The sequence below is a fragment of the Dipodomys spectabilis genome, unplaced genomic scaffold, assembly GCF_019054845.1.
Source record: "Dipodomys spectabilis isolate Male_0828 unplaced genomic scaffold, ASM1905484v1 ptg000613l, whole genome shotgun sequence".
In the NCBI taxonomy this organism is placed as follows: Eukaryota; Metazoa; Chordata; class Mammalia; order Rodentia; family Heteromyidae; genus Dipodomys; species Dipodomys spectabilis.
In genome coordinates, this window is record NW_024871290.1 from 266619 (window position 1) to 281025 (window position 14407).

Genomic DNA, 14407 nt, shown 5'->3' on the forward strand with positions numbered 1-14407 from the left:
AAAGGTTAAAGTTTGAGGCAGTGACCACCACTTGTTGCTTGTTTCTCTCTACCAAAGCAACACGTGGTGGTAATCAAAACACCTGGTTGATTGTGTGCCTTTATAAGACCTGGAAATGCTTAGCTCAGGGCTCTTCTCCTGCGCTCCGCTGTGTCGGAGTGTAGGATGAGGCCCGAGCTGCAGCCTGTTTAAATAAAACAGCTGTAGAGTCTGACTCTCAGGGGTCTTATTGGAGGGGGTCCTGCGAACTTGGCATAACATATTAGTGGGGGCTCATCCAGGATATCCCCCAAAGATCCCCAAGACCTCAGACTCCAAAGGTAAAACAGCGGTGTCTGTTAATTTGACTTGTCCTGTTGTTTGTCTGTTTCACGTTTTATTTCCCTTGTGAGGAGGGCTGCTCCGATTTGTAAAGGGTTGTCAAAGCAGACACGCTTGCACGACAATCCTGGAGGAACTGGGAGACGTCCCAGATGCTCTTGTGGGGCGGGGTAACCCTGCCATGTGGGTCCGGGGTCCTTGGAACCCCGCCGTGTGGGTTGGGGGTACTTGGAATCCCACCGTGTGGGTCAGGGGTCCTTGGAACCCTGTCATGTGGGGTAGGGGTCCTTGGAACCTCACCTGTGTGAATTGTGGGGTGAGAGTCAGTTCCGAGGCCCAACTCGCCCACTGTGGGTGTGCCCCTTCTGCTGTGGGGCGTGTGTCCCATTACAGGAGCCAGCAGACCAATTCGGGAGATCTCCACTTCTTTTTTTGGTAACTGTCAGGCCTGCATGTGTCTTGTTTGTACTGTTTATTGCTTTTTTGGACTAAACGGCTGACGGGACTGGAAACCATGGGCACCACTCCATCTAGCCCCCTAGACTTACAAAAAGAAGCTGAGAAAGAGGAAAAGAAAAGGTACCCCCCAGTTTTTCAGGGAGATAACTTGAAAGAAGAAATGTTTCCTCATACATACTCCCCTTCCCAGGTTCCTTTTGCAGAACCTGAGAATGATCAAGAGGAGAAGGGAGCTATAGAACCCTTGGCACCTGCCCTCAAAGTTTCTGAGGGGCCAGTCACTCGACGCCGCCGTGGGATCAACCTCCATCTAATGCATCTGTTTTCCCTTTACGTGCCGTAGGGACTGTGGATGTGGATGGTCAACAGCAACCCCAATATTGGCCATTTTCTACCAGTGATCTATACAATGGGCGCACCCAAAATGCCCCCTTTTCTGAGAAACCCCAGGATTTAATTCGTTTGCTTGAAACCATTCTCTTTACTCATCAACCCATTTGGGATGATTGCAGTCAGGTTTTACAGGTCCTTTTTACTACCTAAGAGAGAGACCAAATCTGAGAGGTGGTCCGGAAGCACATCCCTAGCCCCACGGGAGTGCCCATCACCGATCTTGCCCAGATCGCTGCCTATTTTCCTGAGATCTGACCAACATGAGACTACAATACGGTTGAATGTAGGGAGCGACTCCTCATGTACCACCAGGCTCTGTTGGCAGGTCTCAAGGCAGTGGCTCACCGACCTACTAATATGGCCAAAATTTATGAGGTTAGACAGGGAGGAAGTGAAAGTCAGGCAGCATATCTTCAGCAGCTCATGGAAGGTTTTAATCAATATACCCCATATGATCTTGAGACCCAGGAGTCGGCTCAGATGATTATGTTTGCCTATATAAATCAAGCTGCACCAGACATAAAGAGAAATTTGTAGGCTCTAGACAAACTTGGTGAAAAGTCTATTAGGGATCTAGTAGCCATGGCAGAAAAGGATTACAATTAGAGAGAGACAGAGGAGCAAAGACAGGAAAGGAAGGACAGAGAACATGAAATTGAGCTTGAAAAGAGAGACTGGGCCAAGGAAAAGAGGCCAGACTTGTTGGACTATCCACTATAGCATGCTGAGCATACCCGGGTCACAGACAGCAGCAGTTTCATTCGAGATGGAAAAAGGTACACAGGTGCAGCAGTCACCACGGACACTGAGATAGTGTGGGCAGAAGCACTCCCCCAGGGAACGTCTGCACAAAGAGCAGAGCTAGTGGCACTAACAAAAGCCCTACAAATGGGAAAAGGGAAGACTCTAAACATTTACACAGACAGTCGGTATGCTTTTGCCAATGTGCATATTCATGGAGCCATTTACCAAGAGAGAGGGCTGCTGACAGCTGAGGGAAAGACTATTAAAAACAAACAAGAAATTTTAAGCCTCATCCAGGCCATATGGGAACCAGCAAATATTACCATTATGGACTGCCCTGGCCATCAAAAGGGAACTGATTCTATAACCAAAGGAAATTACTTGGCCGCTAAGGAGGCAGCTCTCCAGCCCAGAGTGGAAGTACTGACTCTAGTAGACCCAGGACCATGAGCTTTGCCTCCTGAGCCTCAGTACTCCCAAGAAGACTTGGAGTGGATAAAGAAAATTCCCATGGCCTATAAACCCCCAGACAGAGAAGGAAACAAAGACTGGTGGAAAACTGGTGAGGGGAAACGTATCTTGCCACAAAGATTGGGCAAGGGGATTCTTAATAGAATCTATCGGGTCTCTCACATGGGAACCCGAGGAATACAGGACTTGCTCTGACACTTAGAAGTAAAAATTAGGCAAGGAAATCAACTCATTGAGGACAATGTTAAAAACTGTAAAGCCTGTCAGCTCACCAATGCCCCCAATCAACCGGTTGCAAAAGAGCTCGCCTCCGTGGAGATAGGCCAAGTGTGTAATGGGAAGTAGACTTCACAGAAATTAAAATTGGAAAATTTGGATATAAATATTTGCTAGTTTTTGTAGACACCTTTTTAGTATGGGTTGAAGCTTACCCAACAAAGCATGAGACCACGAACATCGTGTCTAAGAAGATCCTGGAAAAAATCCTACCCAGGTATGGCTTCCCATCCACCATCGGGTCAGAAAATGGACAGGCTCACAAGTAAGTCAGGGAATAGCCACAGCACTGGGGACAGATTGGAAATTGCACTGTGCTTATAGACCCCAGAGTTCAGGGCAGGTATGAATGGGATTCTAAAAGAGACCTTAACTAAATTGGCCTTGGAGACTGGCCCAGACTGGGTATCACTCCTTCTTTTGCCTTGTTTAGAATAAGAAATTCACCCTACCGGCTTGGCTTTACTCCTTTTGAAATAATGTATGGACAGCCTCCACCCATTATCCCTAGCCTTCAGACTGAATTGCTTGCTGATTTGGATGATACTGAATTTCTGTGTAAGCTTGACTATTTACAGCTGGGGCATAAGTGTATGTGGCCCCAGCTTAGAGCATTATAAGGTTCTGCTTCTATTCCTACCCCCCATTTGTTTAAACCAGGGGACTGGGTGTTTGTTCGAAGGCACAACTTGAGAACTCGAAACACGGTGGAAGGGACCATACATGGTGCTGCTGGCTACACCTACTGCTCTTAAGGTGAATTGCATTGCTGCTTAGATCCACTACTCCCACGCCAGACCGGCTGACCCCTTTGCCCCGGATGACCATGGGGAAACATGGGAAGTCTCCAAACATCCTACCCAACCACTCCGCATACATCTCAAGAAAAGAAAAATCGACTGATTGTTATTGGTATACTCATTCAACATCAAGAGATGTTGGAGTTTAGTTTCGGGCCAGAGCTACAAGATTATGGCTCAGGACCATGAGTCAAGGGGGGAATGAAAGGTTAAAGTGTGAGGCAGTGACCACTTGTTGCTTGTTTCTATCTAGCAAAGCAACATATGATGGTAATCAAAAAACCTCGTTGATTGTGTGCCTTTATAAGACCTGCAACTCCTTAGCTCGGGGCTCTCCTCCTGGGCTCAGCTGTGTCAGAATGTAGGAAGAGGCCCGAGCTGCAGCCCATTTAAATAAAACAGCTGTAGAGTCTGACTCTTGGTGGTCTTCTTGGAGGGGGTCCTGTGACCTTGGCATAACACCTTCAGCAGACATGAAGTCAGAGACAAGGTCTTCAAAGGCGGCAGGCTCCTGATGATGGCGGGTATATTTGCATTAACCAAGACGATGTGATGCACATGAAGATCCAGGAAATGCTACAGCTGTCCTAGATGCTCCCTGATTATTCAGGGATACAGGAACTCCTTGTGAGGGTAAGGATCCAAGTCACCACCTGTGTTGGGACAGTTGAGGATGTGAAGGTTCTTCATTCGACCCAAGTAAGGAGCAAGTTCTCTCCTAATTCCTGGATGCCAAAATTAACTCACTACCAGTTCCTGGATGGAGTCCAGCCTCACCACAAGCAGAGCCTTCTGGATTTCAGAGATGGAGTCAGACCAAATCTGCAGCTTCCTGGAGCACAGCTGGACTCATTCTCTCCTCTCCCTGGTCCAGTGGAGCAGGTGGGTTTGGAGAGTATCCTGGGTGCCATCTTCGATGAGCAGATGCATAATTTTCACGAAGGGTTTCTCTGCAGTCTTTGCTGAGCAGTGATTTACAGCTCACCTGTCAGTCAGAACATCTGGAGAAGCGATTCGGGCATTGAGGCGGACCCCCATGTCCATATTTCCACAGATTGATAACTTGTAGTTTACATCGCCTGGGAGCTCCTTCTTGGCAAGTAGTAGATCCAGCCCATCCAGGACAGCATTGAAGGTCTCCAGGTTGGGAGACTCTGCCAGATCCCTCAGGGGGAGGCAGGGGAAGGGCCAGGCCTGCCCCAGGTCCTTCAGCACCTCTGTGTGGCCCTGGGCATAGATCTCTATGAACAGTGAAGGGAACAGCAGCACAGGAAGATCTTCCACAGCAAAGATGGCCAGGGCCTGGTTGCTCAGCAGACTCTGCATGGCCAGATGCTGGAGTGAGGGTGGGGCTCCAATGCTCATCTTGATGGACCAGATATAGGCCAGGTGTGCAGGGCTCTCTGAATCCCAGCAGGCCCAGGCAATCACTGTGCAATCCAGAATTCTTCTTCTGTTCTCTGATCCCTGGAAAGCCTTCACGCCCTACCCCAGCCTCACCATTGCATACCTGCCAATGAGAGAGCAGGTTCTGATGGAATTTTTGAGACACACCATGCATACCTTGGTTGACTTTTGCACTTGAGATTAATTCAAATATTGGTTTTAACCAAAAAGGGATAGGTTTAAAGGCCTGTCCCACACAGCCCAGCTTCTCTCTGTATTGTAAATCACACTTTAACAAAATGACCTCCACTTTTATTCCTTAATCCCTCCAGACATTCCCACAGATGTTCCACTGCTAAGCATGCAAGGAGAGAAGTCATCTGAATTGATAACATCCACAAAGCCTGCAGGAAATCTTTTCTCTGGAGTTCTTTCCCTCTCTGAATCCCTTCCTATTCTTCTTCATCCTTCCTTCCTTCCCTCCCTCCCTCCCTCTCTGCCTATATCCCTCCCTCCCTTCCTTTCTTGCAAGTTTCTTTTTAATCCCCATTCTAGACCTCGGGTAAGGGTTTATTTGTTTGTGTATTTGTGTCAGTTCTTGCATCTAGGTGCTATCTCTGAGCTTTGGTTCACAATGCCAGCACTCTACTACTTGAGCCACAGCTCCACTTCTGGCCACTTTTGGAGGTTCACTAGAGATAAGAGTCTCAAAGATATCTGTGCCCAGACTGCCTATGTATGGAAACGCTCAGATCTCTGACTTGCAGAGTAGTTAAGGCTCCAGCTATGCACACTCTCCTCATTCTTTAGTGCTGAGAAATGATATCTTTCTACTCATGCTTTTTCATTTTTTTATTTTTGATCGATACAGAAAATTATAGATGGTAAGGGATTATTCCACTACTTAGGGTTTTTTTTTTTACAACCATTCAGAAAAACAAAATCATGATCCAGTTATTTCCAGGCAGAATTGACTCGAGATTCCTGCTGCTGTGTGCACAGAACACATGGAACCCCAAAGCACTCATAAACTCCTGGGGTTCCAGAGTTACAATTGAACTGACAAACTCAGGACCAGATACCCTGTCTTTTCCATCCACACTGAACACGGGGGTCTGTGCCTCCTGGAGAATGCTCTTCCTGGCTTTCATTTCTGCTGCTAGGAAGCAATTCTAGGAGAGAGGTGCACAACTACAAAGACAGAGTAGAAAGGCCAGAAAGATGCTCTTCTGTGAGCAGCCAGGAGCCATTTGGCTCCAGGGTATAGAATCGGTACTTGTTCAGGTAATGACTGAATTTGGTACAGATCTGGACTTTGTGGCTTGCTCCCATGTCCCTCAAAGTCTGTGCCAAGACAGCAAGAACCTGGGCAAATCTCTCTGGGTGGATGTCCCATGGCCACTGATTTTGAGGGTAGTAGCTCTCCAGAGGGGCAGGATAGAGCCCTCGTCTCAAATGGCCCATCTGGGCCGTGTGGCTCAGGAGGATCTGCAGGGCGGCCATGGAGATGTGGTTTCCATAGAAGCTGAAGAACCTGAGCTGGGAACACTGGCTCAGGGCGGGCAGCATGGGCCAGAGCTGGACATCCGTGAAGGCTAAGTCCTCCAGGGCCAGGGTCTCCAGGGTGCCGGCCACTGCATTCAGCAGGTCTAGCAGGGTCTCAAGACTGAAGCAGACCGTGGACAGGCTCCTCAGACGCAGGTGCTTGAGCTGCTTGGTGCAGGGACACTGGAACAGGAACCTCAGGTGAGCTTCGCTCAGCAGACATGAACTCAGAGACAAGGTCTTTAAGGACGTCAGCGTCCTGAGGATGGAGGGCGGCTGTTCATAGTGGAAGCAGACATCGTGTACATAAAGCTCCTGCAGATGCTGCAGCTGCCCCAGCTGTGCCCCAAATTTGCAGGAACACCAGCCATTCCTGGAGCTGGAAGTGAAGATGCTGCCACACATCTTGGAGAAGTTGAGGATGTGAAGGTTCTTCATGTGGCCCAGGTAAGGGGCAAATGTTTTCACAAGTTCTTTACATGGGAATTTACTCACCACCAGCTCCTGGATGGAGTCCAGTCTCACCACACGCAGAGCCTTCTGGATTTTATAGATGGAGCCAGACAGAATCCGCAGCTTCCTGGAGCACAGCTGGACTTGTTCTTGCCTCTCTCTGGCCCACTGGAGCAGGTGGGCTTGGAGAGCATCCTGGGCACCATCTTTGATGGTCAAGTCCATGAGTAAAATCAAGGGCTGCTCGTCAGTCATCATTGAACCACAGCTCTCTGTTGGCCTGTCAGTAGGGACATCTGGATAAGAGATTTGGGCCATTGAAGGATAGCCCTGTATCCAGATGTTGGGGTGGTCATTCCGCAGGTCGAGGACTTGCAGTTTCCACCGACTGGGGCGCTCCTTCTTGGCCAGTAGCAGATCGAGCCCATCCAGGACAGCCTTGAAGGTTTGCAGGTCTGGAGACTCTGCCAGGTCCCCCAGGGGGAGGCAGGGAAAGGGCCAGGCCTGCACCAGGGCCTTCAGCATCTCTGTGTGGGCCCTGGCATAGACCTCCATGAACAGGGAAGGGAACAGCAACACCGGTAGATCCTCCAGGGCAGAGATGGCCAGAGCCTGGTTGCTCAGCAGGCTCTGCATGGCCAGATGCTGGAGCGAGGGTAGGGTTCTGTGGCTCATCTTCACAGGCCAGAAGTGGAGTAGATATGGACCAGGTGTGCAGGACTCTCTGAATCCCAGCAGGGCCAGGCATACAAGGCAGACTCCAGGCCTCTGCTTTTTTGTGGCTCTTTGGCATCTTTATATCCTAGTCCCACCCTCCCCTCTGTGTATCTACCAATGGGAGAGCAGTTTCTGATGGGATTTCTGAGTAACACCGACCACACCTTCGCTGGGTCTAACCATCTAGATTAATTGAAACAGAGATTCTACCCAGACTGATAGGATTAAAGGCAGGACCCACTGAGCCCAGCTTCCATTTCAAATGTGTAACACACACACACACACACACACTTCCGGCCCTTATTTGTTAACCCTTTGAGAAAGTTCCACAGATATTTCACTGCCTTGAGACTGCAAATGTTCCAAGAACATCAGCCAGCCCAATCTGATAGCATCCACAAACACTTCTCAAGAAAATTCTTTCTCTTCCTTCCCTCCTGTCCTCCTTTGCTTACGTTGCCCCTCCCTCCTTCCCTCCTGCCCTTTGTCTCTTTTCTTTCTCTCCCTCTTTCTTGCTCTTGCTTTTTCTCTCACCCTCTCTCTCTGTCTCTTTTTTCTTTTTCTAACCCTTTTTCTGCTCTCTCTCACCTTCTCTCTCACCATCCCTCCCTCCCTCCCTCCTTCCCCCTCTCTCCTTGTATGCTATGCAAGTACTCTTTGGGTTGTTGTTACTGATCTTGCCTTTGAATGCAGAGTTCTTTTGCTCAAGGCCAGTACTCTACCACATTGACCCACAGCTCCACTTCTGGTTTTCTGGTGGTTCACTAGAAATGAGAGTCTTGTGGACTTTTCTGACCAGGCTGTCTTTGAACTGTGATTCTCAGATTTCTAAGTGTTTCAGGAGCTAGAATTCTGGGCAGAAGCAGTACTCTGATTTTTGGATTCTGAGAAATGACATCATTCTGCTTATTGTTCTCTTTTCCTTGGAAATGAATTAATTGATGTGTAGACATAGAAAACTGTACACAGTCAGAGGTTTGCTTACAACGATTTAGAAAGAGAAGATTGTATTTGAGTTCTTTCTAGGCAGAATTCATTTGAGATTTCTGATGGTGGTTGCATAGGACACATGTACCCCGAAAGTACCCAGAAACACCTGGGCTCCAGAGCTACAATTGACCTGAAAATCTCAGGATCATAATGTAAAGCTGGATTCGGAAATCCTTACCCAAAAGACCACGAGAGACCATCACCAATGTAAAAGCAAAGGAGTCTTTATTGCAAACTGAAGCTTGGTCTCCCTATTCCCCTCCCCCCTCTCAACCCCTCTCCTCCCTCCCGCTGTGTACAAGTCAGCAGCCTACAATGCTGAGAGGCTCCAAGCCATGCGTTACAGCAGCTGTTGTACACTTTTGAGGGAAGGCAGGGGCTTTGCATACATCATAACATCTGGGAACAAATCACTACACACCCTGGGAAAATCATAAAACAACTCCATAGTATGATTGACGCACTATACAGAGAGAAAGGACCAGAAACAGGTTGTTGGTTAGATCCAGGGGGCTGACGTAATTTGCACTGGTCGGCTTGCACAGGGCAGTCTTCAAGAGGAAGCATACTAAACTGCAAGGTGTCCAGTTCAGAGAATGGTCACCAGATCCCAGGAAGGGCTGTTCTGGAATTTCAGATACCTTGACATCCTGGCATCTCCGGTTCCCAGGATTGTCTGTGCAAGGCTATTTCAGATACCTCAACATCCTGGCATCCAGGGTTCCCAGGACTGTCTGTGGCTGGCATAGGTCAAGGGCTAAGTTGCAGAACTGAGCTGGGGTCTTAAGTAAAAAGGGAGTTGCTCAGGTTGCTCAATAAGCCCTGTCTCTTCCACCCACGCTGAACATTTGGGTCTGTGGCCCTAGAAAATCCTCTTATGTCCTGGCTTTTATTCTGATGCTGAGAAGAGATTCCAGAAGAGAAGAGCCCGACTACACAGACAGAGCAGAAAGGCTGGGAAGCCCCTCCTCTGTGAGCACCCAGGAACCATCCAGGCCCAGGCTGTAGAACTGGCACTTGTTCTGGTGATGGCAGAAATCAGTACAGATTTGGACCCTCTGGGTTGGCCCCAGGTCTCTCAATACCTGCCCCAAACTTGCCAGAACCAGGGCAAGTCTCTCAGGGTCGATGTTTCCTAGCCCCCACTCCTGAGGGCGGTAGCTCTCCAGAGGGGCAGGATAGAGGCCTCGGCTTAAGTGGCCCAACCCGGCCGTGTGGCTCAGGAGGTTGTACAGGGTGGCCATGGAGATATGGTTCCCATAAACACTGAAGAAGCGGAGCTGGGAGCACTGGCTCAGGCCCGGCAGGATGGCTGAGAGATGGGCATCTGTGAAGGCACAGTCCTCCAGGGCCAGGGTCTCCAGGGTGCTGGCTGTGTGCTCCAGCAGGTCTCGCAGGGACTCAGGACTGGAGTTATCCATGAACAAACTGGTCAGACGCAGGTGCTGGAGCTGCCTGGTGCAGGGAGCCTGGGACAGAAACCTCAGGTCGGCCTCCTGCAGTGCACAGGCAGTCAGAGACAAGGCCTTCAAAGGCCTCAGGCTCCTGAGGAAGGCGGGAAGCTTTCCATAAAGGAAGAGGACTTCGTGCACATGAAGCTCCCGGAGATGCTGCAGCTGGCCCAGATGGGCCCCAATGTTCCAGGAATACCAAGAGTTCTTTTGGCTGGCAGTGTAGAAGTCGGCACGCATCTTGGAGAGCTTCAGGAGGTGAAGATTCTTCATCTGGCTGAGGTAAGGGGCAAAGATCTTCATAGTCTCTCGATTCCAGAATTCACTCACCACCAGTTCCTGGATGGAATCCAGCCTCACCACATGCAGAGCCTTCTGGATTTCAGAGATGGAGTCAGACCAAATCTGCAGCTTCCTGGAGCACAGCTGAACTCTTTCTCTCCTCTCCCTGGCCCAGTGGAGCAGGTGGGCTTGGAGAGCATCCTGGTTGCCATCTTTGATGGTCAGATCCATGGTGATCATCAAGGGCTGCTCTTCAGTCATCCCTGAGCAGTGGCTCTCTGTTGGCTTGTCAGTCAGGATGTCTGGATAAGAGATACGGGCCATCGAAGGGTACCCCCATGTCCAGATGTTGGGGTGCTCCTTCCGCAGACTGAGCACTTGCAGTTTCCACCGACTGGGGCGCTCCTTCTTGGCCAGTAGCAGGTCGAGCCCATCCAGGACAGCCTTGAAGGTTTCCAGGTCTGGAGACTCTGCCAGGTCCCCCAGGGGGAGGCAGCAGAAGGGCCAGGCCTGGACCAGGGCCTTCAGCACCTCTGTGTGGGCCCTGGCATAGACCTCCATGAAGAGTGAAGGGAAGACCAGTACCGGCAGAGTCTCCATGGCAGAGATGGCCCAGGATGGGTTGCTCAGTAGGCTTTGCATGGCCAGATGCTGGAAGGAGGGTGGGTTCCTGAGGCTCATCTTGATGGATGAGATGTGGATCAGAAGTGGACCAGTTGTGAGGGGCTCTCTGCCACCCAGCACGGCCAGGCACCCACTGCAGACTCCAGAGCACTCTGCTCTTTTCTGGACCCTGGGCATCTTTATAATCCAACCCCACCCTCAGCACTGCAGATCCACCAATCAGAGAGCAGCCTCTGATGGGATTTCTGAGACACACCCAGCACACCTGGAAAGGTGCCAGCTTCGAGATTAATTCAAACTGGGATTCCGGGACAAAACCGATGGCATTATAGACCAGACCCACTCAGTCAAGCTTCTCTTTCAAAGCTGAAATAAAATGGACACAGAGACTTCCCTCCTTTATATCCTGTTCCCTCCAGACATTCCCACCGATGTTACTCTGCCCTGAGCCAGCAAAAGGCTCAAAGAAAATCTCTCAGTCCAACCTTATAGCATTCACAACGAGTTTAATTTCCTTATTTCTTTCCCTCCTTCCCTCCTTCCTTCTTTTTATTCTGTCTTCTTCCCTTTTTTCTTTCTTTCCTTTCCATCCTCCTTTCTTCACTTCCTTCCTTCCTTCCTTCCTGTCTGCCTTCTCTTATGTTACCCTCCCTCCTACTTCCCTCCCTCCCTCTCTCTCCTCTCTCTCTCTTCTTTCTCTGTCTCCCCCCCCTCCCTCCCTGTCTCTCTCCTTATATGAAGGTACTCAGGTCCTCTTGTTTTGACTTGGCTTTTTCCCTCAGGGCTGATGGCCTACCACTCAAGCCACAGCTCCACTTCTGTTTCTTGGTGGGTTTACTGGAGACAAGAGTCCCTTGGACTCATCTGTGTTGCTGGCATTGAATCATGAACTCAGAGTTCAGCCTCCTGAGTGCATATGACTACCGGTGTGATACACTGGACAGCAGCAGCTAATTTTCTTTTGAGTGACAAGACAAAGAGGCCCTCTCTCTAAGATTTAAACAGATAATCACAACTGGCACAAAAAAACCTGAAACAAGCCAGCATCAAGGTTCAACACACATAGATCTAATTTTGCTGAAAAGATGTTGTGTAGGGGAATTGCCATCAAATACTGAATGCTCCCTCATGAGAACATTAAATCTATTTCTTAAGCTCCTGTGTACTCTTGGATGAGAATTCTCAGTAGTTAAACTGTAGTCACTGCGATTTGATGAAACATGACTTGAGAATAAGAAATATTCACCTCCTCTTCACCTAGCACACCAAAAAGTAGGAAGGCAGGAAGGAAAGAAAGGAGAAGAGGGGTGTGGGAGAGAGGGAGGGAGGGAGGGAGGGAGGGAGGAAGGAAGGAAGGAAGGAAGTTAGGGAGGGATGAAGGGAGGGAAACAGAGAGGGAGGGAGAGGGAGGGAGGGAGGGAGAGAGGGAAGGACAGAAAAAGAAAGAATATTGACTTACACAGGACTTTGGTGGTTCACACCTTTAATTCTCCTAGTCAGGAAGACTAGATGTCAGGATGGCAGTTCAAAGCCAGTCTGACCAGAAAGTCGTTGAGAAGCTTTCTGTTAACCTTTAAATTTAATTGTGAAGATGATATACAGAAGGATTACAATTTGAGTACATTTCCTTTAAAATGGTGTCCTTCATTCCTTCCACTTTTTCTCCTTCCCACTGACCTCCCCTCCAAAGTGTAAAGTTCATTTCCCACCATTTCCATGATTCCCCATCCTCTCCCAAATGAAATAAATGTGCATACAAGACAAAGGCACAGAAATAAAAAACAATGAAAAGAGGCAAAAAAGAAAGAAAAATGAAATAAAAGGAACAGAGAGTGCAATAAAATCGGGCTAGCTTCCATTTCTTAGAGTTCATTTTGATTAGCATCATTTTATATGATCCCATCATGCAAATTGAACCCTTGTGATCCTTTTCTAAGCATATCCTACGTTCTTCTCACTGTGTGAGTATTTACAAGGCTGTTTGATTAATCATGTCCAAGTCTTTTACTATCCTTTGGATTTACCATAGATTTATAGCCACATTTGAATGATAACAAATGAGGGAAACCATGCATTCTGTTTCTTTGGGTCTGGCTTACTTTACTTAGTGTAATTTTCTCAAAGTCTTCCATTTCCACATGAGTAGGGAAATATCATTCTTTCTGATGGAAGCATAAAGTTCCATGGGATATATATACCAAATTTTCCTCATTCATTTATCCACTGAGGGGCAACTGGGTTGGCTCCATATGTTAGCTAGGGTATCAATGCCGCAGAGACCAGGGTTGTGCTGTTTTAATGTGGCCTGGTTTGGGCCATTTGCATAAGAATGAAGTTTAATGGATGGTTAGTTGGGGAACCTCCATACTGCCTTCCTTAGTAGTTACACAAGTCTACATTCCCCACCAACATTTATAGTATTGTTCCCTTTTGGCTATATCCTCAATATCATCTGTTATTGTTAGGGATTTTTGGATTTTTTTTTTGTTTTTTGATAATAGCCATTCTAATTGGGATGAGGTAGAATCTCAAAGTTGATTTGATTTGTATTCCTTTCATGGCTCGGGATGTGGAGCACCTCTTCATGTGTCTATGGGCCATTCATGTTTCTTTTATATAGAAATCGCTCTTTAAATCTCTAGCTGGCTAGTCGTTTCTTTGAGGTTTTGTTTTTGGTAGGTTTAATTTGTTTAGCTGTACTTACATTTTAGATAGGAGGCACTTGTCAGATGAAATGCAAGTAAAGATTTTATACCATTCTGTGGGCTATTTGTCTTGCTACTGTGTCCTTTGCCGTGCAGAAGCTCTTCAGTTTTTTCAGTTCCATTCATCTAGTTATTATTTAACTTGTGGTGATTCTGGATCTTTATTTAGGAAGTTTTGGCCTATGCCAAGGAGCCTTCCTGCTTCTCCTATCCCTTCCAGTAATATTTCCAGGGGGTCTGGTGTTCCATTGACGTCTTTGATCTAATGGGAACTGACTCTTGTGTGATGTGTTATGGAAGGATCTAACTTCAGTTTTCTGCATGTGGATAGCCAATACTGCCAGCACTATTTGTGGCACAGGCTGTCTATCTTCCATCCTGTGTTTCTACTTCCATTCTGATCTTTTCAATGAACCACTTCTTCTGCAACAATATATTATTCAGTCTCCATGAGTTATAGAGATTTTATGATGACTGGTTGGTGTGTGAGTGTGTGTGTGTGTGTGTGTGTGTGTGTGTGTGTGTGTGTGTATGTGTGGTCAATAATGGTGGGCTGAACTCTGTGCCTGGGCGCCATCCCTCACCTCTTCAGCTTAAGGCTAGCACCCTACCACTTGAGCCACAGAGCTACTTATGGCTTTTTTCTGCTTATCTGGTGCTGAGGAATGGAACCCAGGGCCTCATGCATGCAAGGTAAGTGCTCTACCACTGAGCTACCTTCCCAGCCCATGATGACTGTTTATATTGAACTATAATAATACAGCATGTGGTCTGACAGAATGCTGGGAAT

At 48.1% G+C, this 14407-nt stretch overlaps 2 protein-coding genes across 2 annotated transcripts; both read right to left on the reverse strand.

The window, feature by feature from the left end:
* Positions 1-6041: 6041 nt before the first annotated feature.
* LOC122100975 (PRAME family member 12-like) lies at positions 6042-7484 on the reverse strand. Its single transcript, XM_042671353.1, has one exon. It carries the CDS (start codon positions 7482-7484, stop codon positions 6042-6044), a length of 1443 nt encoding a protein of 480 aa, XP_042527287.1.
* Positions 7485-9487: 2003 nt separating this feature from the next.
* On the reverse strand, positions 9488-10969 carry LOC122100976 (PRAME family member 8-like). The gene has a single exon (XM_042671354.1). The coding sequence runs from the start codon at positions 10967-10969 to the stop codon at positions 9488-9490; it is 1482 nt and encodes a 493-aa protein (XP_042527288.1).
* Positions 10970-14407: the final 3438 nt, after the last annotated feature.